Raw genomic sequence first — 24,133 nt, forward strand, 5'->3', positions numbered from 1 at the left:
TAGTGTCATTTGTTAGTTAAATTATTCCTGAGCACAAACTGAATGCTGCTAACGCATGAACTCAAAAGAATGGATTTGCATTGCTGGCACATACTATAATTTTATTTATTGTTTCTGTTTTTCAATTCCAACCAAACTTGGCCCGAGGCTTAGCAAGGTAACACCACAGTGGGCACCTACATATTGTAGCGACCCGTGGTTGAGTCTTAAAGTTTTCAGAGCCAAACTCAGCCGTGCACTTCCCCCAAGCTGGTCGGCCAGCGGAATGCCAGCGCCATGCACGCAACTGTACCCAGCTCATTAAGCCAGCGAGCACTCGTATCCCATACACCGCACGACTCCGAGGGTCTCAGCAATCATTGCTTAGATGAAATCTTAGCAATACACAGCTCTGTCCTGTTGTATCTCTTTATTAGAGCAGATAGTCAGAAAACAAAGCTCAATCTCATTGCAAAGCCATTGCCAAGGTCATTAACGAAGCCATCTTTCTCATTGATGGTAACTATTTACAATTTAATAACCCCGGACGGCAATAACCCAAACCCATCCCACCAGTTGAACACAAACACATACAACAATTACAACAGGAACAATAATTCGATTGCCTTGCTAATTTAACACAACAGTAAACTTTACATAAATTACCCACAATGCATCATGCCGCCAGCGCTGGCTGCCGGGTCACTACACAATACAGTGGGTTGCAAAAGTATTTGACCCCTTAGACAAAGGTTTAAATTTCCTGTAATATTTTGCTTTGAAAATGCATCTTTAGTTTCATACTGTTCATATAAATGAGGGCCTCTTGGATAATAAATTTTCACTAGAAAAATCCTGAAAATCAAATTAGGCTGCAATGATAAAAACGTATCAGTGAAATCTGCTGTTGAATTCACGCATTTGACCCCTAATAGCTTGGAGCCTGTCGGATTGTTAAGGGTAATGAAAACAGGTGTACACAATCAAGCCATTCATCCTCTAGGGCAGGGATGGCGAACTCCAGTCCAGGGGCCTCATGTATAAACGGTGCGTACGCACAGAAATGTTGCGTTAAGAACTTTTCCACGTTCAAATCACAATGTATAAAACCTACACTTGACGTAAAGCCACGCACTTTTCCACGGTACCTCATACCTTGTTGTACGCAAGTTCTCCGCTCGGTTTTGCAGACTGGCGGCGGTGCTACTGTTCCTGTGTGGTTGCACCTTTTTTTCCTGACGCGGCTTTATAAATACACTGAAACTAACCGCATATTGTTTATTAGTGTAATGCATCTGATTGTAATTAACTTGTAATGGGCCAGGGAATAGCCATAGTATTCCAAATACCAGAACTGCTTTAGCGTTGTTACTCTCACTGCACCTTCTTCTTTCAGCTGCTCCCGTTAGGAGTTGCCACAGCGGATGATCTTTTTCCATATCGACCTTCGGTGAAATAACTGATTGCAGAAGTCCTGTCTCTTTCAAACGTACTAACCTGCAATTCCTGTCCTTACTTTTCTTTCCCCAAATGCCCAGTCGCCACACAATCAGCTCTGTAATGGACGTTAAGCCATCTGTAAGCTTGCAACGACAATTCTTCAAAACTTTTAAGGAAGATTGAAATATCTTCATAGTATGTGTTTAATTATTCTATTCATCTATCCTTCCAGTGTCGCGCCAGCCTCAGCAAATATACAGCGTGTTGCAGGAACAATACGTGAACTAGCTAGTGCTGTGGCACCATGTCCTCACATGTTAAATTATTAACAATACAGATTATTTAAATGAAGTTAAAGTGTTATCTGTATAATATAAGCAACATATTTTGCTGCATTTCATCTTAAACGATATCGCAATCATATGTAAATACGCGCTTTATAAAGTGGCGCAGGTTGTGTAATATTATAACATATAGTGCAAGTTTATAGTGAGGTGATTGTACTTATTAGTACAGACAGTTCTACAAGGAGCGCTTGATTGAGTGCGTTTATAGTTCTTGGGATGAAACTGTTTGTGAACCGCGAGGTCCGTACAGGAAAGGCTTTGAAACGTTTTGCAGTGACTGAGGCAGCATGGACTTGAAGCTGTATACCGATAATTCTCTTTCCGATCAGCTGCTGCTGTGATTCCCCACTTAGTGGGGATACAATGATATAAATACAAAAGCGGAAATGTGCGTGTGCACAAAAAAATCAAGATGCATAAATCTGTGCGTACGCCAACTTCCATGTTCATCCACTACATAAATCCCGGTCAGTGTGAAAAGTAACGCACATGCACTCACCTGCTGCCACTCCCAAACTACTCCCAGAATTACACCTCTTTGAATATGCAAATCAATATAAATAGCCCTTAAGCTCAGCGTTCTGTGAAAAGGCAATGGCAAAAGCTTAGGGGGGGAGGGGGGAATAGAAGAATTTCATTGAATACCAAGTGAAGGCAAGGAAAAATGTACTATTTGTTGGTTTGAACAGTGGTATCAACAACAAAAGGAAGTTGATCGAGTGACATAGAGTGTCGGAGAAACTCGAAAGCTCAAGTTCACAATGAAGTTGTTAGATATCAAAGTCGCCGTTAAAATGTGAGTCGTTGCCCACCATCTGAATGTCATATGAAAGCTTATTAGGGTACAGAGAAAAAAAATAGGCACACACTTTAATCAAACAGTTTATTTTGTCATTAAAGAAGAACATCATAAACTCGTTTCATTTACTAGTTTCTCAAATCCCATCGTAATTAAAGTGTACAGTGAGGTAATTGTACTTCTAAGTACAAAGTGTTCTATAAGGAGCAATTGATGGACTGATTGAGTGCATTTATAGTTCTTGGAATGAAACTGTTTCTTAATCACGAGGTCAGTACAGGAAAGGCTCTGAAGCGTTTGCTGTAAGAGAGCAGTTCAATAGACAGCATGGCTGAAGCAGCGTGTGCTTGATGCTGTATACCGATAATCCTCTTTCCAGTCAGCTGCTGTAGAGCAGTGATTCCCCACTCAGATACAGTGATGTAAATACTCTGAGTGGTGCAGTGAGAGTAATATGGAAAAAGATGATCCGCTGCGGCAACCCTTAAAGGGAGCACGTGAAAGAAGAAAAAGAAGAAGGTGCAGTGAGAGTAACAATGCTAAAGCAGTTATGGTATTTGGAATACTATGGCTATTCCCTGGACCATTATATTGTTACAAGTTAATAACAATCAGATGCGTTACACTAATAAACAATATGAAGTTAGTTTCAGTTAATTTATAAAGCTGCGTCAGGAATGTGGTTCTAACAAAGAAAGGGTAACCACACAGGAACAGTAGCAATGCTTTGACGCTGGGTGCCGCCAGTCTGCAAAACCGAGCGGAGAACTTGCCTACGACAAGGTATGAGGTACCGTGGAAAAGTGCGTGGCTTTAGGCCAAGTGTAGGTTTTATACATCGTGATTTGAACGTGGAAAAGTTATTACGCAACATTTCTGTGCGTACGCACCGTTCATACATGAGGCCCCTGGAGTTCGCCATCCCTGCGCTAGCTGGTTGACTGGTCTCTAAGTGATTATTCAGGCCAGCTCTTAGGAACAGATAGCTGAGAAATCAGTACAAGTGGCTTACTTGGTGGTGAAACATCAGAGAGTAAAATCAAAAAATACATTACTAACTAGAAGTCCAAATTTTGCAAAATGTTGGTAAAGTCAGCCCGACCGTTTTGCCTGCTTCAAGCTTTCATCAGGGCAAGCACAAATCACTGAAACACACTGTGCATATCAATTGGCATGATACTTGACCGGCGGTATTTATATTCTTTTAAAAATCGTTCATTTTTGTAAGATTAAAAACCACTTTCAAAATTTTCTAAAATCACCACGTCGCCCGCAGATGCCAAATGAATTACAACTGTTTATTACCGCTCTTCGATTATTTCAAAACACACTGAAAAAGTTAAGCGGTTATAGATACATTGACATCTCCACAATTTAATACTTTATACAACTATATTCAAATCCTTCTGATATCACCGGTTGAAACATTTAAATTGATTTTAAAAATAAACGTGCATTTCCCTTTCCCAAACAGCGTTGCTTGCCTGTTCCGCGCGCGCCGCGCATGCCCAAACTTTCAATGCTGGTGTTCATACGGAACCGGCCTGCCGTCTATAGAGGAAGTGCGTCATTTTTTGTGACCTCTGACTTCTCCTAAGAGCAAACCAATAAATGTGCGGGGGGGTTGTCACAAAGTAAAAATGTTTATTCGTTTGTATATTTTCATTATATGCGACAGGCTATTACTGAATAAAAATATTTGTTGGCGTACTGTTCATTTTATGTAAGATCTGTTTTAAAGGTGAAAATATATAAAGAATTCATATACATCGACCCCTCCTCAAAACAAACACTTGGTTCTTATCCCCAAGCGGCGAAACGGTGTAATGGTGCTGAACTGAAAACATCGCATCATTCATTTATAAGCTTTAAGAGGTTGGTTTTTATATTATTTCATATCCGAAGTGTCGGCGTAAACTACTTTAGTTTAAATGTCATTTTTGTAACAAACAAACAGAAACGTAAGAATACGTTTGTTTGAAATGTCTTGCTGAATTTTACCCTCACGCAGTCGTAACTTCCGCATTAACACGTGTGTATGTCGGCGGTCGTCCGGCTTTGTAATGTGTTTCTTATTTACTTTTAAGTGCAGTTGTTATGTTTAGCGTGTCGAGACTAAAGAACGTTTATGTTTTTTCTCCTTATGGTTGGTGTTGTTACACTGTTTATGAATATATTTTTTGGACTGATTTGTTAATATTACATTGTACAGCTGTATTCTCAACGTTTAAGCAAATCGCAGGTGTTGGTAACTTGGCACCCAAAATTTTAATTAGTATATGCATGGGTATCCACACCTAGATGCCGCATTCGTTTCAGCCAGGCACGTCAGAACATCCGTTAACTTGGTGCAGTCGGTTTGTCCTTTTAAGGGTGTACCGGCTATTCTGCCAGTCTAAGATGGGTTTAGTCCCGCTGAGTCACCCAAAAGATTGAGCAGGAATCGTATCCTTAATAGCAAGAGCGCCCATAAAAGTGGCAACTCTGCATAATCGCGCGTGCTTTTTCCAACTAGTGCGGCAAAATGCGAGCCGTCCTTTTTAATGTAAAGAACAGAGAATCTATTCGCCAGTGCTTAGTGTTGCCACCCTGACGTTCAGCAAAAACGCAGATCTAGATTCTCTATTGGGTTTAGGTCAGGCGAGTTTGCGGGCCAATCAAGCTCAGTAATACTATGGTCATTAAACCAGGTATTGATGCTTTTGGCAGTGTGGACAGGTGCCAAGTCCTGCTGGAAAACGAAATCAGCATCTCCATAAAACTTGTTAGCAGAGGGAAGCATGAAGTCCTCTAAAGTTTCCCGGTAGACAGCTGCGCTGATTTTGGACTTGATAAAACACAGTGGGCCAACACCAGCAGATGTCATGGCTCCCTAAATCATCACTGTGGAAATTTCACATTGGACCTCAAGCAACTTGGATTCGGTGCATCTCACTCTTCTACCAGACTCTGGGACCTTGAGTTCCAAATGAAATGCAAAAATTAACTTTCATTTGAAAAGACGACTTTGGACCACTGAGCTGTTAACAGTCCAGTCTGTTTACTCCTTAGCCCAGTTAAGGTGCCTCCGATGTTGTCTCTTGTTCAGGACTGGCTTGACACAAGGAATGCTGTGACATTTGTAGCCCACGTCCCCAATTTGTCTGTCTGTGGGTTGTGGCTCTTGAAGTACTGACTCCGGCCACAGTCCACTCCTTGGGAATCTCCTCCAAATTCTTCCCAATCCTCTCAAGGCTGCCCTTATCCCTGTTGCTTGTGCACCTTTTTCTGTCGTCACATTTTTCCTTCCACTGAACTTTCCATTAATATGTTTGGATGCAGCACTCTGTGAACAGCCAGCTTCTTTTAGCAGTGACATTTTGTGGTTTCACAACGACTGTCTTCTGGACCACTTGCAAGTCGGCAGTCGGAATGTGTGGCCTACTGAAGCAGACTGAGAGACCATTTCAAGGCTCAGGACCCCTTTGCAGGGGCCTCATGTATAAACGGTGCGTGCGCACAGAAATGTTGCGTAAGAACGTTTCCACGTTCAAATCGTGATATATAAAGCCTAAATTTGACATAGAGCCATGCACATTTCCACGGTAACTCATATCCAGTTGTACGCAAGTCCTCCACTCGGTTTAGCAGACTGGCGGTGCCCAGCGTCAAAACAGTGCTACTGTTCCTGTGTGGTTACCATTTCTTTCTTAGATGCACATTCCTGACGTGGCTTTATAAATACACTGAAACTAACCGCATATTGTTTATTAGTGTAACTAGCCATGTGTGCCCAACTACGTTGCGCGTGTTAAAAGTTGTCTGTGACGGGCTCCCTGTTTAAACGCGGCTGCCAGTCGTGAACTGGGCCCTTCGTCGCACAGCATTATGATTTTTTTATAAGGGAAACAAAATTACAAAAGAAAACCCTGGGACATTGATTCAATAGGAACGGCCTGCTCGGAATCACTGTCCGAATCGGGATTATGTGGTGGTGTAGGAGCATTTCTGTTTCTGTCCGTTCACAGTCCGTCCCGTTTTCACGACGCTGTCGTTTCCTCTCACGATGTCTTCTCAACCTTTCTCCAACCTCGTAGGTTGCTTTGTGGCAATCCAAAGAGTAAGGCAATATACACGGAGCAAAAGGGGGACACATAGGTATCCAGGCTCTTTAAATAGGGATCACTTCACTGACATGTGAGTAAGCTACGGTACAACTGTGAGATGCGCAGCACTCGCCGGCTACAACGTAACAATAATAATTTCCAGAACGTGCTGTCATTCATTGTACCCACTGTCTTTCTTTCATTCATATGTTACGTAGGCACGTACCTTTTATCTTCAGCAATCTCATTCTCTAACCAGGTCTCAGGAGCTAACCAGCGTAACTCTGTCCACCACCCCTTTCGTTATTCCGGCACATTGTTGACATCCGTGAGTAAGAACAACGTACTAAACTGGAAGGTGGTCTACGCATGCGTGGAATTTGTGGACAAACAGAGATCAAGATCTAATTGAAGATCTCTTTAGTTACTTTAAAGCACAACAATTTGTTTAGTTTGAATGTCTGTGTTTTGAGGTGTGACTCGCGTACTACAGTCTTCAGTAGTATAAGTCTGGAGGAGATTCTCATTGCAATGCCTATGTTTTAGCTGTCTCTCTACTGCCATCTAGTGCTTCTTCTTCTAATTCATTCACGGACAAACAAAGATCAAGATCCAAATGAAGATTATTAGGGATTCACCGAAATGAAATGCTTGGCCGAAGGCCGAATACTGAACGCGGTGTTTCGCATTTTTTTTCCATTTATTTTGCCAATTTTTTCACCATTACAATAATTAAATAGTAAAAATTTGCTTTTTACTATTTTGTGTTGCTTTTCAGAGAAATAAATCAAATAACAAAAATACAATTTCAAAATATTTATTTAACACTGAACATTTTTTTTCAACATTCCAGCAGATATTATACAAACAAAGCACAATATAACTTAAAATAAATAAATTAGTAAAATAAAAAAATATTTTCTTTTGGCCATCTTTGAAGCCCTCCTTCTTGAATAGCCTATGTTAGGCCTATAACTGACTGCTGAAAGAATGTAACTCTGTATGTCTACAACAACAAATGTGCATTGAATAGTGCAAAAAATATGTGGATGAACCCACAACAAATGAATAACTGTCCTAGACATAAGCCTACTTAGCCTACTTCTTCAGAAAAGTGGCAGGTTCTTCTTTATGAAAAGTAGCTTCTCTGCTTTCTCACATGAAAGTCGGTTCCTCTTCTCATCGATGACATGAGATGCAGCACTAAACAGTCTCCCGCTGTCGGTGCTTGTGCATGGAGCAGACAAGTACCTGCAGAATAGTTGAAATTTTTATTGCAGTTTTCTGACAGTTGCTCATTTCAAAACGAACAATGTCTTCAAGATAATGAAATGGTTGAAACCCAGTGTAGGCCTACTATTTTACTACACTGAAAATAGTTACATTTTCACAAAATACATAATATAAAATATAGGTAGTAACACTTTACAATGTTTCCTTTTGTTAACATTATTGCATTAACTAACAATGAGCAATACATTTGTTATGGTATTTATTAATCTTCGTTAATGTAAGATAATAAAAAATATTTAGTTCATGTTAGTATAAGTCCATTAACAATTTTAACAAATAGGCCTACCACTTTTGATACTTTTTAATTCAAAAATTACTGTAAATAATACTGTATTAGTAAATGTTAACATTAAGATTAATAAATGCTTTTAATAAGGGGTTTTCATTGTTAGTTAATGTTAAAAATAGAAACTACTTATAAAGTGTTACCATAATCCAAAATATAAATAAAATCTTAAATTAATTTCCCATAGCCTACCTGCGTGCCATCTGCGCCAGGTCGGAAAGCGCCTTGATTGGTCCTCCAAAATTCGAGAGGGTTATTGCTCCTGGGGATGGGGACTTCTGAGAGATAACCATCTAACTGTTGAGCGGTTGAGTTTGTCCTCTGTCTTGCCAATGGGTTATTCTCTTGGAGGATCTCATCTCATGTCAGACAGCGAGACTGTGCGCGGCTCATCTGTAGTACGAGCCCGTTTACTTTCTGCGCTGTTTTCATCTCCTGCGCTGTGCATCACCTGACCGTCTCCATCATCTAACGGCTTTCCCAAATTGACCGCCAGTTGAATTGTGTGTGCCATACACCGTATGCCTTTCAGATCACTATCTTCCATGGCTTTAGCCATATTTCTTGCGTTGTCACTGACTACCGCATGCACTTTAGATCGGTACGCCAAGTGTCAAACGTGTTGGCGAACGCCGGATATGGCTACAGCTGTATGGGACCCTCTAAACTCTTGTGAGTGAAGCACAATCTTTTGTAGCTTGAAATCTGTGTCGATCCACTGCGCAGTTAAACTCAGCATACTGGTGGGGCTCACATCCGAGCTCCAAATATCAGTCATGAAGCTGAGGGCTGCAATATCTGTAGCCAAGAGCTCATGGACGTGAGTTGAAATGACGTTATACATCTCAGGTAAGCATACGTCTGAGAAATGCCGTCTACTAGGCATGGTGTAACGGGGCCCAATATGGTCTATAAGCCTGCGAAATCCAACATCCTCTACAACAGAGAATGGTTGATCATCCAATGCGATGAATTCCATTATCCTTTTAGTAATACCTTTAGCTTTGGCACTGTCATTGGCAAACTTTTTTGCCTTTTCTAAGAAGTCCGCCACAGATGGAGTGGGTGTCTTAGGACTGGGAGTAGCTACTTTCCTTTTCGCTGCTGCTGTTGCCATAGCCGCCGTGTCTTTCTCATACTCTGCATGATGTTCGGGGTGTCTTGATTTTAAGTGATAAATTAAACTTGAAGTGCTGTACGTTTTTGCAGATGTACCCCTCTGACAATTCAGCAGAACAGTGTCTGCAAACGGCCGTTTTGCCTCTTTCTCTGACGCTTTAAAGTGCTTCCACACTGCTGACATTTTGCTGCATAAAGCGCGCCTCTCACTCTACGAGGTTACTATTTGATCGCTCATTAAAACGCCATTGTTCGCAAAATTTATTCGCCTTTTACTTATTCGCCAACACCGAAAGTTCTTTTTTTGGCTATTTTCGGCCAAATAATTTCGGTTGCCGAACATTCGGTGCATCCCTAAAGATTATATATAGAGATGCATCTGATTGTAATTAACCTGTAACAATATAATGGTCCAGGGAATAGCCATAGTATTCCAAATACCATAACTGCTTTAGAGTTGTTACTCTCATTGCATCATCTTCTTTCAGCTGCTCCCGTTAGAAGTTGCCACAGCGGATCATCTTTTTCCATATTCCTCTCACTGCACCACTCGGAGTATTTATATCACTGTATCTGAGTGTGAATCACAGCAGCATCTGATCGGAAAGAGAATTATCGGTATACAGCATCAAGCACACTCTGCCTCAGCCACGGCAAAACGCTTCAGAGTTTTTCCTTTACGGACCTCGCAGTTCAGACACAGTTTCATCTCAAGAACTTTAAACAGTGAATCAGCCCAACAAGTGCTCCTTGTAGAACTGTTATTACTTATAAGTACACCTCACTGTAAACTTGCACTACAGTTATAATATTGCACAACCTGCACCACTTTATAAAGCGCGTATTTACATATGATGACGATATCATGTTTAAAGATAAAATGCAGCAAAATATGTTGATTATATTATATAGATAAAACTTTAACTTCATTTAAGTAATCTGTATTGTTAATAAATCAACATGTGAGGACACGGTGCCGCAGCGCTAGCTAGTTCACAGATTGATCCTGATTGATTGCTGTATGCTGGAAGGATAGATGGATAGAATAATTAAACACGTACTATAAAGATATTTCAGTGTTCCTTAAAAGTTTTGAAGAATCACCGTTGTAAGCTTACAGATGGCTTAACGTCTTTTACAGAGCTGATTGTGTGGCAATTCGGTATTTGGAGAAAGAAAAGGAAGGACAGGAATTAGAGGTTAGTACGTTTGAAAGAGACAGTACCGCCACCGTGTTCCCATGTTTAATAACGTGCTTTAACTCCTGTCATCATGAAAATGATATCACGTATACATCTCAGTATTTTAGTTATTCAGAGAGCTGTAATATCACGAATGTAATGGACTCTGTGTCCAGTCGGAGGAAGAGAGCCGGTTTAAGAAGCAAGTAGTGATTCACAAACAGAGCACAAAGACGATCAAATACAAAACAAAGCATTTAACGTTTTACTTTAGTTACAATAGGATTTGAGAAACTAGTAAATTAATCGATTTTAAGATGAAGCTTATGATATTCTACTTTAATGACAAAGTAAACTACGTGATTAAAGTTGAAATTTCGAGACTAAAGTTAACATTTCCTGCTTTTTTCCTACTGTGTGCCTATTTTTTTTCCCTCTGTACCCTAATAAGCTTTCATATGACACTCAGACGTTGGGCTACGACTCGCCTTTTCATGGCGACTTGGATATGTGACTTCTTCTTTTTTATTTCAGGCACCGTGCGACTTTGTGAACTTAAGCTGTCAAGTTTCTCCAACACTCTATGTCACTCGATCAGCTTCCTTTTCTTGATTATTCCACTGTTTACACCAACAAATAGTATGTTTTTCCTTTGCCTCCACTTGGTATTCGCTGAAATTCTTATATTTTCCCATTGTCTTTTCACAGAAGGCTGAGCTTTAAGGGCGATTTATATTGATTTGCATATTCAAAGAGGCGTAATTCTGTGAGGAGTTGGGGCGGGACAGGAGGCGCGTGCACGAGCGTTACTTTTCACGCTGACCGGGATTTATGGAGCGGAAGAACGTGAAAGTTGGAGTACGCACAGATTCCTGCATCTGGATTTTTCTGTGCGTAAGCACATTTCGGCTTTTGTGCTCACGTCGTGTTATAGTACAAATTCTACGCACGGTGTTATGCATGAGGCCCCTGGTGTTTTGGGTTAATTAGCTGAGTTGAGTGGGACACCAGGAGTCAACAGTGTGGAATTTTTTCACAATTTCATAATTTTCTAAAATACTGAATTTTGGATTTTCATTACCTATAAGCCATGAGAAGCAAAATGAAAAGAAATAAAACACTTGAAATGTATCACTCTGTGTGTAATGAATCTGCATATATTCAATATTTGAATTGAATTACTGAAATAAATGAACTTTTTGACGATATTCTAATTTATTGAGATGCACCTCTATATAGAACAGGGGTTCCCAAATTTTTCAGCTCACGACCCCCAAAATAACCGTGCCAGTGACTCGTGACCCCCCACTATCCTCGGAAGTGGTTAAAATATGCAAATGTTGCACGCAACAGTGCACATGCGCCAATAGGCCTATCCAAACATGAGCATTACAACACGAAAGAACACAATGGTCTAACAACCATATAATTTTTTTTAATAGTAATTTACTCATTTGTTTAATTTCAACAAAATATCCTATCCAAACAAGCATGACAACAAAAAAGAACATAACGCTCTAACAACCATATAACTTTTTAAAAAATTGTTATTTACTCATTTGTTTAATTTCAACAAAACACCTCACCTAATGAGATGGGTGGGCACAATGCTTGGAGCACAGGAAGTCCATTCTTGGGTTAATTTTGGAGACCGCGACTCGGAGATCATCCTCCAAGTTCAGTCGTGACCTGTATTTATTTTTAATGTACGTGAGTGCCGAAAAAGTCTTTTCGCACAAGTAGGTGGTGCAAAACGGCATCAGTACATCCAACATACAAAATGTTTTTTCTAAAAAATTAATGAATTTCTAAAAAGTTTAAAAAAAAGTATTTGATTTCTTGGAAATCATCTCGCGACCCCCCAGAGGGTCCCAACACCTACTTTGGGAACCACTGATATAGAAGACCGCAAGATTGTTACAGTCTGCTTTATTTATAAGATTCACCAGAAAGGGAACTGGGATTGGGATCGTTTTAGTTTGTGTGGTTAGATTTAATTTGTTATTGTTTAATGCATTCGTCAGTTTCTGTTTTAATGCCGTTTGCTTCTTTGTCTCTGTGAGGAAGTGTGCGTGAGTCAGGCCAAGGCTGGGTGCGTTCCTGAGGTCCCCACAAATAAATAAATAAATTACTGTCAACAGGCAGTGTGAATCTTAGCTGGCTTTTATTCAGACTGCTACACTGCTGTGGGGTCTTGAGCTTCCAGCCGAGTGGTCCCTTGTCTCTGGAACTCTCTCCCACAAGAGATCCATAACATCGACTTTCTTCCTACCTTTAAATCCTGGCTTAAGATACACTTCTTTAAGCTTGTTTATTTTGTTTGCTTTAAACGTTAGTTAATATGATTTAATTTTTATCATCTGGTTTTATTGTAACTTAAATTTTTTATTTATTCTGCATTGTGACTGTTGCTATTAATGTGTTTTGTAAGACGTCCTTAAGTTCTGTGAAAGGTGCCTTTAAATAAAATCTCTCTATTATTAAAAAAAAATCCTGGAAAGGAAAAGCAGGGCACCGATACGTGATCTTCTTGGAAGTTCTCAGAAGACACTTAAAAGACCCGCGAGATGCAAAAAATATCAAATAACACTCAGTCGTCTAAAGGCACGTAGCACACACAGATCCTGTGCTGTCAGCACATATAAAGGACAACACGTTCTAGATGAAACATCAACGACTAAGCAGAGAAGAAAGAGCAGTGCGGAGACCAGAGACCCAAAAGCTTTGGAGAGAAAAAAAGGTAGATAAGAGATAATGAAAGCAGTTGAACTCGAAAGGCTCAAACAAACGATGGCGCGATACACATTCAGAGAAAGGTAAAGAATATTAAAGCAGTAAAATTCGAAAGTATTGTAGCGTCCCAGCCAGGTTGAAGCCTTTTTGGTTTTAAGTGACTGTTGGGTCCAATTCAGGGAGGGCAGAGTACAGCACGGAAGACTGATAGCAGCGCGACAGCAGATGATCCGACAGCATCTCCTTAGCATGTGTTCAGCCAAACATTATGCGTCCTGAGAGAGATTTAACCACGCCCGGGGCCAGAAATAAAGGACAAGTATTGTTTTTACGACGTCACGTGAGACAAGGCAGTGAGACATCATTTCAAACAAGTTCACGGACATCTAACCTAGCAGTTGTTGGACTGCTGTTGATAGATACACTTCATGTGCTCCCAGCTCTTAAAACAACAAGAGACAAACAAAACACGCAGCTCGCCAGCAACAAAAAACCTGCAGATAATCAGAATGCTTCTCCTTGGTGTGCATTCAGCCAAAATAACCCTCGCCCCATACTCCCCAAACCCCTTCACAACCTGAGCGGCAGGGATGCGAATCGGCAAAAGGACAGCTGCTGTACAGGCTTTGAAACGATCGGGCAGCGAGACAAGCAGAACAGGCAGCAGAAAGACAGCAGGTGACCCAACTACTTCTCCTTAGCGTGTGTTCCCCCCAACACAACGCGCACAGCGTTATAAGTCCTGCGAGACAGGGATGTAACCACGCCTGTGGCCGGAAATAAAATATTGTTTTTACAAACGTTTTAAAACAAAAGTGAAAATAATGCATATGTAACAATTCCCATGAAAATAACAATCTCTTTAAATTGTGTATCCGGTAAACCAAACCCGGGGGTGGGCGAGTGAGCGATGCGAGCAGGGGGCAGAGCCTCCTAGTATTTATATAAAAAAAAAAAAAAGCTTCTGACTTGGCAGCTAATGTGGGGTTTCTTAAAACTATGGGTCTTGGGTTGCTGCCATTGTGTCACTGTTGTATTTAGTGATAATGGGTCACAGATCGTTCATGAAGTACTACACACAGTGGGTTTATAAAGCAATCGACATTGCTCCCCTTGATTACCCCCCAAAATTTCTCCAAGTGGGACCTTACCCCCGCCCCTCTTTGATGATCATTAGAGAATTCAATAAGGAATTGGCCTTGAGGTTAGGAGCAGGCGCTGATGCAGCATACTGCCACACCCACCACATGACAAACCAACTCAGGATTCCAGATTTGGACATGAGGGTAGCCAGTGCGACGGGTGACACCTCAGCACCACTTTAGTTCGGATGGAATGGAACAGTGAGGTTTTTTATGGTGGCTGGAGTGCCAATTCTGCCAACCCAGGTTATTCCCTGCAGGTTTCCCTACATGCTGGGCTGGATGCAGATTAACGTCGTACCCAGGATGGAGCAATTGCAGGTTAAGAGCCATGCTCAGGGGCCCAGCGGAATAGAGTCACTTTTGGCGTTTATGGAATTCGAACCAGGAACCTTCCGATTGTCAGTGCAGATCCCTAGCCTCAGAGCCACCACTCCGCCCCTTAGGCCTTGAAGACACTAAAAAGGGAAAGATTTGATTTGTGTCAAAAAAAAAAAAAAGGGTTTAGAGATCCTGGTATAAAAGCTCAGCAGTCACATGTCTTTGCACACTTCCTTGGTTGAAAGTCCTCAAAGTTAAGAGTGTAACAGAGAGGATGTGAAGCATTGTTCATAATGGCACTAAGTTTTGTCTTCCTTCTCATATTGGGTAACACCTCCTGCAGGACCACAGGGCATCCCATAATTGAGCCTGCCTTCATAACCGGTTTGTTGATTCGATGGGCCTTTCTTGAAGTGATGTTGCTAGCTCAGCACATCACACTGTTGTAGGAGATGTGAAGGATGCCACTACACTGATCCAAGAAGAGCAGTCTCCTAAGAAGGAAATAGTCGCCTCAGCCCCTTCTGATGTAGTTCCTCTGTGTTTTGACACCAACTCAGCGTGTTGTTGATGTGGACCCCCAAGAACATGTAGCAGTGTGCACTCTCTGAAAAGTGACTGGATGTGGAGGCCCATTGGTGCGGCAAAAGTTACTCAGCAGTCCCTCGGTTTTGCTGATGTTAAGTTGCAGACAATTCTTTCTGCACCAAGAAAAAAAAATCCTATATGGATGTTTAAAGGTGGATTCATCACTGGCCATAACAGTTGAAGTGGTGGTAGTTGTTAATGATGCAGTAGGAATGATCCCGGGGGACAGGTCATTGGAAGAAGGTAGTGGTTGTAGAAGGAGGGAAAAATCTCTTTAAAAAATGTTGTCATTTTGGTTGCTAAATAAACACACCAGGAAACAAGTTGTGTGCCACATCACCGTCTGTAGCTGCCGAAGTATACGGCGAGATCAAGCACGGCTAAAGAAATCTCTCAGTCCAAAAGTTTGTTTTTAAAAAATATTTAGTGAAAGTTAAAAGCAAATAATTCACACAAGAATAAAGAAAAAAGTTGTTACATGTGTAGAATAAAAGGCAAAAAAAAGGAAAATGTATCGTCTCTAAACTTAGCTTTTCTTGAGAAATTTTAGTTATTTCAGTACTTAAAAGTTCTTTAAAAAGATTCTTAACTTCTTCTGTACGTTTTAAACGTCAAAGCTATTAGAAATGGCCAGAATATACCATTACAATTCTACTTTATGGGGGTTTCAGGAACCTCCCATAGATTATGCATTGTCATCTTAGTAAAATATCTATGAATATTGCATAACTAGGAAATGGCTCTTACACCGTCATCGAATGATGGCGCACAATAATCTCTCCTAATCCTGCACTGCCACTTCCTAACACCTTACTTTTCCTATTGTTGATATCGGAGAGGGATGGAACTCCCACTCCTGTTGTGCAAAAGCAGGCACTTATGCTGTAGATAAGTTGAGGGACGTTGATTGAAATCCATGGAGATGGCAGACAAAGGAAAGTAACGGATCTGGTGTAGCAAACCAAACATTTTCTGGATACTAACACCTCACACGTTATTTACGTATTGCATGACTTTTATTGTTGCCCTTACTGCCCTTCTTTAATTTTGTTTCATCCTCCTTTGAAGCCTCATTTTTTGTGTGTGTTTTTTATGTCTGCAGAAAACTTTGGAGAAATGGCCAGCGAGAAGGAGATTGAAGCCATTGGTAAGGTGCTGCTAGACACACGGCAGCCTCTCAAAGCCCGCTTCAGAGCGCTTTTCACCTTGAGGAACCTGGGGGGCAATGCATCCATCGACTGGATATCTCGCACATTCTCAGACGATTCTGCTCTCCTCAAGCACGAGTTAGCCTACTGTCTGGGCCAGATGCAGAACGAATACGCCATTCCGACCCTAATTAGGGTGCTGGAAGACACAAGTCAGGAGCCGATGGTGAGGCATGAGGCAGGTATGTAATGCCAGATGGTACGTGACACAGAGGTGTCTCACTTTATATAGATAGTGTGGACGCTAGGTGGCACTGTTGCTCCATAAACCCAACAGACAGACACACACAGGGCATTAGGTCAAATCACTAAGAAGTAATTTATTGATCCTTTCTTCTTATTCAATGCCCTCCAAGCACCACAGCCACCAATAAACAAGCAAGTAAACGCAACAATAATGTCAATATTCTCTTTTTCTCCTCCACACCTCCCAGCAGCTTTGTCCACCTCCATCCGACTCGGGCTTGCTTGCTGGGTTCTCTGCAGTCCTGTATATATGTGTGTGTGTGTATATATATATATATATATATATATATATATATATATATATATATATATATATATATATATATATATATATATATATATATATATATATATATATATATATATATATATACGGGTCAGAACTTGAGTTTTTCTGGGCTTTCGTTTCCGGGCTATGGGTGAGACATGACTCCCCAGGTTCTCATTCAGTGTCCCCTGGCTGCACCCACGGTACCCAGAAGGGCTGTGGTATTAGGCCAGGTTTATACTTCACGCGATGCATGCTCCAGCGGACACTCCTGCTATATACGTACTTGCGCGCATACTTTACATAAATCTGGAAGAATCCACCAGGTGGCAGTGCAAGATCTCATACATTTAATGTGTTCTGTGTGGCGATTGCTGCTGTAGGATCAGGAGAAAGCCCCAGAAAAAATTTAAGACGGCACAAAAGGTGGTATGTGAGACTTTTAAAATGTATCATGTCATTACGATCGGGAATATGTGACTCTTGAATATAAATGCACCACGAATGCATCTGTATGTCGACATTTTGCTTCACCACATCAGATCATTCATCAAACATCGAAGCGCGCATGTAGATCTCGTTGGATCTGCATAGCAGCTTTCTGTCACATGTAAATAGTAAACAGAGACTCTGACGTCACATTCCAACTTTTATCACACTGCACCCCTCCGACTTTTTGCTGGCACTACAACATGTGCACGCGTCATGTTAATTTCTAAAGGCCTGTTCAGAGGACGCGTCAAATGAATGCTGGGAATGTGTGGCAGCCATGATGTGTACGTGTTCTGAGCATTAAGTATAAGCGAGCCCTAAAACTACATGTCCCATGGTGCCCTTCGGGAATCCGGGATACTGCTACACTGCAGGGAAGCTGCCATCTAACGTCTTGGGGAATGTAGTGTCCCAAAGAGGTTGCCTTCCCCCATCTTTACATTCTGTGGTCGTCCCAGCCGGGTTGAGCTGCCAGCCGTCTGTCACAATAGACAAACTTTATTTATGAGAATAACCAATTTTATAGCCGCCTTCTGGGTTTTACCAAGGTTATTTTTTTTGTTCTTTATCTCGCCTTATACAATTTCTTGTATTAGGAATTTGTTAGTTTTCGCATACTACTTGGGGTCAGAGCGCAGGGTCAGCCATTGTACAGCACCCCTGGAGCAATTACAGGTTAAGGGCCTTGCTGAAGGGCCCAGCAGAGTAGGATCTCTTTTGGCAGTGACGGGGATTCGAACTGGCAACCTTCGGGATACCATGCACAGATCCTTAGCCTCAGAGCAACCACTCCGCCCTAATTGGCCTGTTGTCCTGTTATTTTTTTTGCTCCGTATTGTTATTTGATCCATGTCGCGACTCCATACTTTCTCAGGTGATCTTCTCATTTCATTGTGTCCCAGTATCGAGACTGCACAGCAGCCCCATAATATAAGTGAGCCTCCTTGATATTTCACAGTAGGGGTGGTGGTCGTACTTTTTTCTTCGCAAGCCATCATTTTTCTCCCATGATCATCAAGCTGCTGTGACTTTGATTTGATATACTTTGAGAATCCTCGAGGGAATATTCCCTTTTCCAGTGACCTACAGGGGTTAAAGCAGAGGGTCAGCCATTATACAACTCCTCTGGAGCGTTTTTTCAGGTAAAGGGCCCAATGGATTAGGACCCCTTGTGGCAGTAATGGGATTTGAATTGGCAACCTTGTAGATACCAACACAGATCCTTAGCCATAGAGCTGCCATTCCACCCTTACCAAAACACTCTAATTTAGTTTCAGGACTTAACTTTGGAACCAGTCTCTCAAGTGCAGAATTATCAAATTTCTGTAAGCGACATGACCTAGTGTTATACTTCTAGTCAAAAGGTTTACATATGGAAGAGAAAAGGGGACAGGACTGTTCCTTGTGGTGTTTCCATGTTGTTCACATCCATATCGAAGACCCAGTCCGTTAATTCCAAGAAATGCCGGACAAAGAGTCCATTATCAAAAACTCCATACCTGCATATCCTATATCCTATACTTCCTTAGAAGACTGGCGTCCTTCAACATCTGCAATAAGATGCTGCAGATGTTCTATCAGACAGTTGTGGCGAGCGCCCTCTTCCACGCGGTGGTGTGCTGGGGAGGCAGAATAAAGAAGAGGGATGCCTGACGCATGGACAAACTGGTGAGGAAGGCGCGGAGCTGGACAGTTTGACATCCGTGGCAGAGCGACGGGCGCTGAGCAGACTCCTGTCAATCATGGAGAATCCACTGCATCCACTGAACAGGATCATCTCCAGACAGAGGAGCAGCATCAGCGGCAGATCGTTCCTCCCTCACACTATGTGACTCTTCAATTCCACCCTAAACGTTAACATTATACAAAGTTATTGTCTGCTATACCTGCATTGTTATCACTTTTTAATATTGTTTTTTTATCAGTATGCTGCTGCTGGAGTATGTGAATTTCCCCGTGGGATTAATAAAGTATCCATCCATCCATCCCTGTGCTTCCTCCTTAATATGTATGGCTAAATGGTATATAAGGCACTGGAGAAATCAAAAAATGTAATCGTCACGGTGCTGCCAGCCTTGTGGGGCGGATAGATAATTGCATTGCCAGTCTTTACGTGATAAGCAAAGTGTAGTGCGTCTAATTGGTGCTTCACAAGAGGACTCGTATTGTCCAGGACAGGTTTCGCCTCGCGAAGGTCTCCATGATGTGGGATGTAAGGGCATTGGTCTGAAGTCATTGGGTGAAGATACACCTGCCCTCTTTGGAATTGGGACTGTGCAGAGTGTTTTCCACAGCAGCAGCACTTTGTGGTATCCTTTGTCATTAAGGCTACAAAATGTTGGTCAGCACAAGTCTTAAAAACTCGAGGACTGGCTCCATTTGTTCCTCTGGCATTCCCTTTGTGTAGCCTTCCATTGTATTGGCCTCCTGGCTGGGTATGAAACTTCATTCAATCCCGGTCGGGATGCCAGTCTCTGCATGCCATCCTTAACACTTGTAATAAAGATTTTATATAAAAAAAAAAAGTTTGCCCTATTGTCTGTTGTAAACAAAATTCCTTTTCCTTATACAATGTCGTTATTTGAGATGTTGAGCATTTGTTCACATCTGATTTTCTCAGTCCTCACCTTAAGACCTGTCTGCAGCACTGATCCTGTCCGAATTCCATTTTCACCTCTTCAGATACATTAAGGACGTCATTTCTCTTTGCCTGAAGATCATTCTGCCTTTTGGCGTCACCATAAAAATCCCCCCTGTCATTAAATAAGCCTTCATTCACCTGACCCCTAACTCCTTTCTCCATTAACTCCTTGACCTTAATTACTTGCTGCACAAGATCAATCGATCGCCCTTAATGCACTGCACTGCACTGTAACTGACTTAATCATTCGGCGTTTTAAAGCACTGGATTTTAGAAAATCCTGTTCTACTTAAGCTTTTACTAATCGGTTTCTCTGATATTTCCAAGTACTTTTAAAAAAAATAATGTATCATTTTCTTATTTCAGAGTGCCTAGTGGCTAATTACATTTTGTATGTAAATGCTGGCTGAATGGCGTCTCCTCATTTAAATGTGTTTATTAGCCAAGACGGATGAAAACATTTGCTGTGAAAGTTGCAGAATAAAATGCTTTATTCCTGTGTCATCGGACAGATGAAGTAAAATGAGTTCCCAGTTGGAAAAATCAGGTGATCGCCCTCAGAATTTAAGTACTAACTCGGACAAAAAAAAAAAAAACTACAGGGATTGTTAAACCACAGAAACTTTGTTTTCAGGAAGCTGTGGGTTCCTGTATGACGTAGGCAACTTTTGGTACCTGGCTGCTCCATCCAATGACCTTTATACAAAATATGTGACATGCAAAGTGAGGTGCATCCAGGAGTTCACAGTGAACACCCCCACTTATTGCTTTAATGTGAAGGATGGCAAAGTACGCCAGGGAGATGACTATGATGGACGATGCGGTGCGAAGTGTGGTGCGTTTTGTATGGAACCCTGCACCTTTTTTGCTTTGGCACAATCAGAAGGGAGATTAGTTAGATAGATCAATACTTTATTAATCCCAAGAGGTAAATTCACATACTCCAGCAGCAGCATACTGATAAAGAACGATACAGTCATCCCTCACCTATCGCGGGGGTTACGTTCCAGACCCATCCCCGTGAAAGGTCAAATCTGTGAAGTAAAAACCATATGTTTATATGGTTATTTTTATATATTGTAAGCCCTTATAAACTCTCCCACACTCTTATAAACATTTCCCGCACAGTTACACAGCATAAACCCTTTGTATTCTTTTAGATATTAGGTAAGATTCGTTGAAATTATGTATGTAAACGCACTGTTTCCCTTCCTTCAACATATCCAAACTTTAACCTTTTTGTTGGCAATCATTAGCATCTTCCATTGGCGCTTGGGCACGGCCCCTGAAGCAGTAGCAGATCGTTTTGGAGCCATAACTAAAGGCTTGACTATGCACAAAAATGAGCACAAAAGTTAACTCTTTACGCAACGAAACACGTTGATGCTGAATGAGTGAGACGAGACTTTCTGGTTAATGCAGCGGAATCGAATTTGGCAATCCATCACTGAGCCAATCAGCACACAGGAACTTAACTGCGTGCTCTGGATAGCTTCTCAGCCATCTGCCAATAGCGTCCCTTGTATGAAATCAACTGGGCAAACCAACTGAGGAAGCGTGTACCAGAAATAAAAAGACCCGATGTCCAAGCAGAAACCCGCTAAGCAGCGAAAAATCCACGTTATATATTTAGATATGCTCACATTTAAAATGCGCGATATAGCGAGGGATTACTGTATTAAGTTAAAGAGTGATAACAATGCAGGTATAACAGACAGACAGACAATCACTTTGTGTAATGTTAATGTTTACCCCCCAAGGGTGAAATTGAAGAGTCGCATAGTGTGGGGGAGGAACGATATCAGTCTGTAAGTAGTGTGTGATTATGGTGTGGTCACTAGGAGGCGGTTATGGAGAGTAATGTGGTGCAAAGTGCAGCGCCATCAGAAGATCACAGGACAACCCCAAAACCCACCCTTCTTACTTTTCAGTGATCGGGAGAGGGGATTATTGCTTTGATGTGGTGCTGGAGCGTGGCCCACCATTGAAGTTGGTTATGTTGAGTAATGCTGTGTGAAGTGCAGCGCTCCTCCTTCACCAATAATTCTCCAAAATCCACACTACTGAGAGATTTGTAAGATGGTTCTAGTCAACCAATCGGCAGAATTCATTGCTAGGGCCACACCCACAAATGTCTCTGGTTGAAGGAAAAGTTCCTACCCTGGAGGAACTGTAAATGACCTGAGATCCTGGGTTTCTAAGAACTCTGTGGCTCCTGAAAGTTCTGTGGTGGCAAAGCAGCTAATGCTACCTGAGTTGTGCCGTAATGCTGACCTTTCACTTCAGTCAATAATACAGGGCTATTCAAAATGAAAGAGCAGATTTCAAAAATTTATTTCAAACAAACTGTACAAGACAGAAACACATTCTGCACATCACTGGATAGAGGAATGTTCAAAGTTTGGCCCCATGGTCCTTGAGGTTGCATGCACTCAATGTGTAGTGTGACAAACATCAAAACAGTTGACCATTTCTTGCCACACACAAGTCAACTTGTCCCTAGTTACTGGATTCACAGCTTCCTCAATACGATGTTGCAGATCTTGAAGATTAGCGGGCATAGGTGGAACAAACGCTGTTTCTTTAATATACCCTCATAGATAAAAATCACAGGTGGATAAGGTTGGGAGACCTGTGGAGGCCATAGACGATGAGCAAGATCTTGTTGTCCATCTCTTCCAATCCATTGTCCTCGAATGGTGTCATTCAGGTAACGCCAGACCTCAAGTGGAAATGAAGCGGTCCTGTGTCCTGTGTTACCTGAATGACACCATTCCTGGACAATGGATTGAAAGGTTCCACCTGTGCCCGCTAATCTTCAAGATTTGAGACATCGAATTGCGAAAGCTGTGAATTCAGTAATTAGGGACCAGTTGACTCGAGTGTGGCAAGAAATGTCTACCGTTTTGATGTTTGTCGCGCTACACATGGTGCTCATATTGAGTGCATGCAACCTCAAGGACCATAGGGCCAAACTTTCAACGTTCCTCTATCCAGTGATGTGTGGATTGTGTTTCTGTCTTATACAGTTTGTTTGATATCCATCCATTATCCAACCCGCTATATCCTAACTACAGGGTCACTTGGACTGCTGGATCCAATCCCAGCCAACACAGGGCGCAAGGCAGGAAACAAACCTCGGGCAGGGCACACACACACACGGGACAATTTAAGATCGCCAGTGCACCTAACCTGCATGTCTTTAGGAGGAAACCCACGCAGACACAGGAAGAACATGCAAACTCCACGCAGGGAGGACCCGGGAAGCGAACCTGGGTCTCCTAACTGCGAGGCAACAGCGCTACCACTGCGCCACCGTGCCGCCTGCGTTTGTTTGATATACATTTTTGAAATCTGCTCTTTCATTTTGAATAGCCCTGCATACCTCTAGCAGTTTACTGCATACCTTTTCACCATTTTAGGTCATTCATTGCATTTCACCTGATTAGATTTGAAGGAAAAACTTAGGTGTTCTAATATTCTCAAATGGTAGTGTAAAAGCAGCCATGAAAAGGAGCCTGAAAACTCTTACGAGCCCCATATGTGCTTGCACTGCTCTCCCCTGCGTTTATTATTATTAATTCTTTTACATTTTTTTTCCATCATGGTGCCTCTGCAAATCACAAACTACTTATGATAAAGTTGCTTGGGTCTTGCAGCACTCAACTGGTGTCCCTGCTCTGCAAAGGTATTACGACTTGTGACATTTATTTAAATAACAGTTGACCTGTTACTGCTAGGATTTCTTTTTCTTTTCTTTTTGCTGTCAGTGTTTCTTCTTGCTGTGCAGCCGTTAGTACAGCGGGGAAAATAAGTATTGAACGTGTGAACGTTTTTCTCAGTAAATATTTCTAATAGGACTATTGACATGACATTTTAAGCAGATGTCGGTAACAACCTAAGTAATCCACATATACAAAGACATCAAAACAAATAAGTCCATAAATTAAGTTATGTGTAGTAAA

At 41.6% G+C, this 24,133-nt stretch overlaps 1 protein-coding gene across 1 annotated transcript in view; it reads left to right on the plus strand.

The window, feature by feature from the left end:
• Positions 1-4,352: 4,352 nt before the first annotated feature.
• Positions 4,353-24,133, plus strand: part of dohh (deoxyhypusine hydroxylase/monooxygenase) — a 31,700-nt gene continuing 11,919 nt past the window's right edge. Inside the window, exons 1-2 of the mRNA XM_039767116.1 lie at positions 4,353-4,440; positions 16,416-16,703. Of these exons, the coding sequence (XP_039623050.1) occupies positions 16,430-16,703 (274 nt within the window). The 5' untranslated portion in view covers positions 4,353-4,440; positions 16,416-16,429. The remainder of the gene's footprint in view (positions 4,441-16,415; positions 16,704-24,133) is intronic.

Source organism: Polypterus senegalus, chromosome 10 (genome assembly GCF_016835505.1).
Source record: "Polypterus senegalus isolate Bchr_013 chromosome 10, ASM1683550v1, whole genome shotgun sequence".
Taxonomy (NCBI): domain Eukaryota; kingdom Metazoa; phylum Chordata; class Cladistia; order Polypteriformes; family Polypteridae; genus Polypterus; species Polypterus senegalus.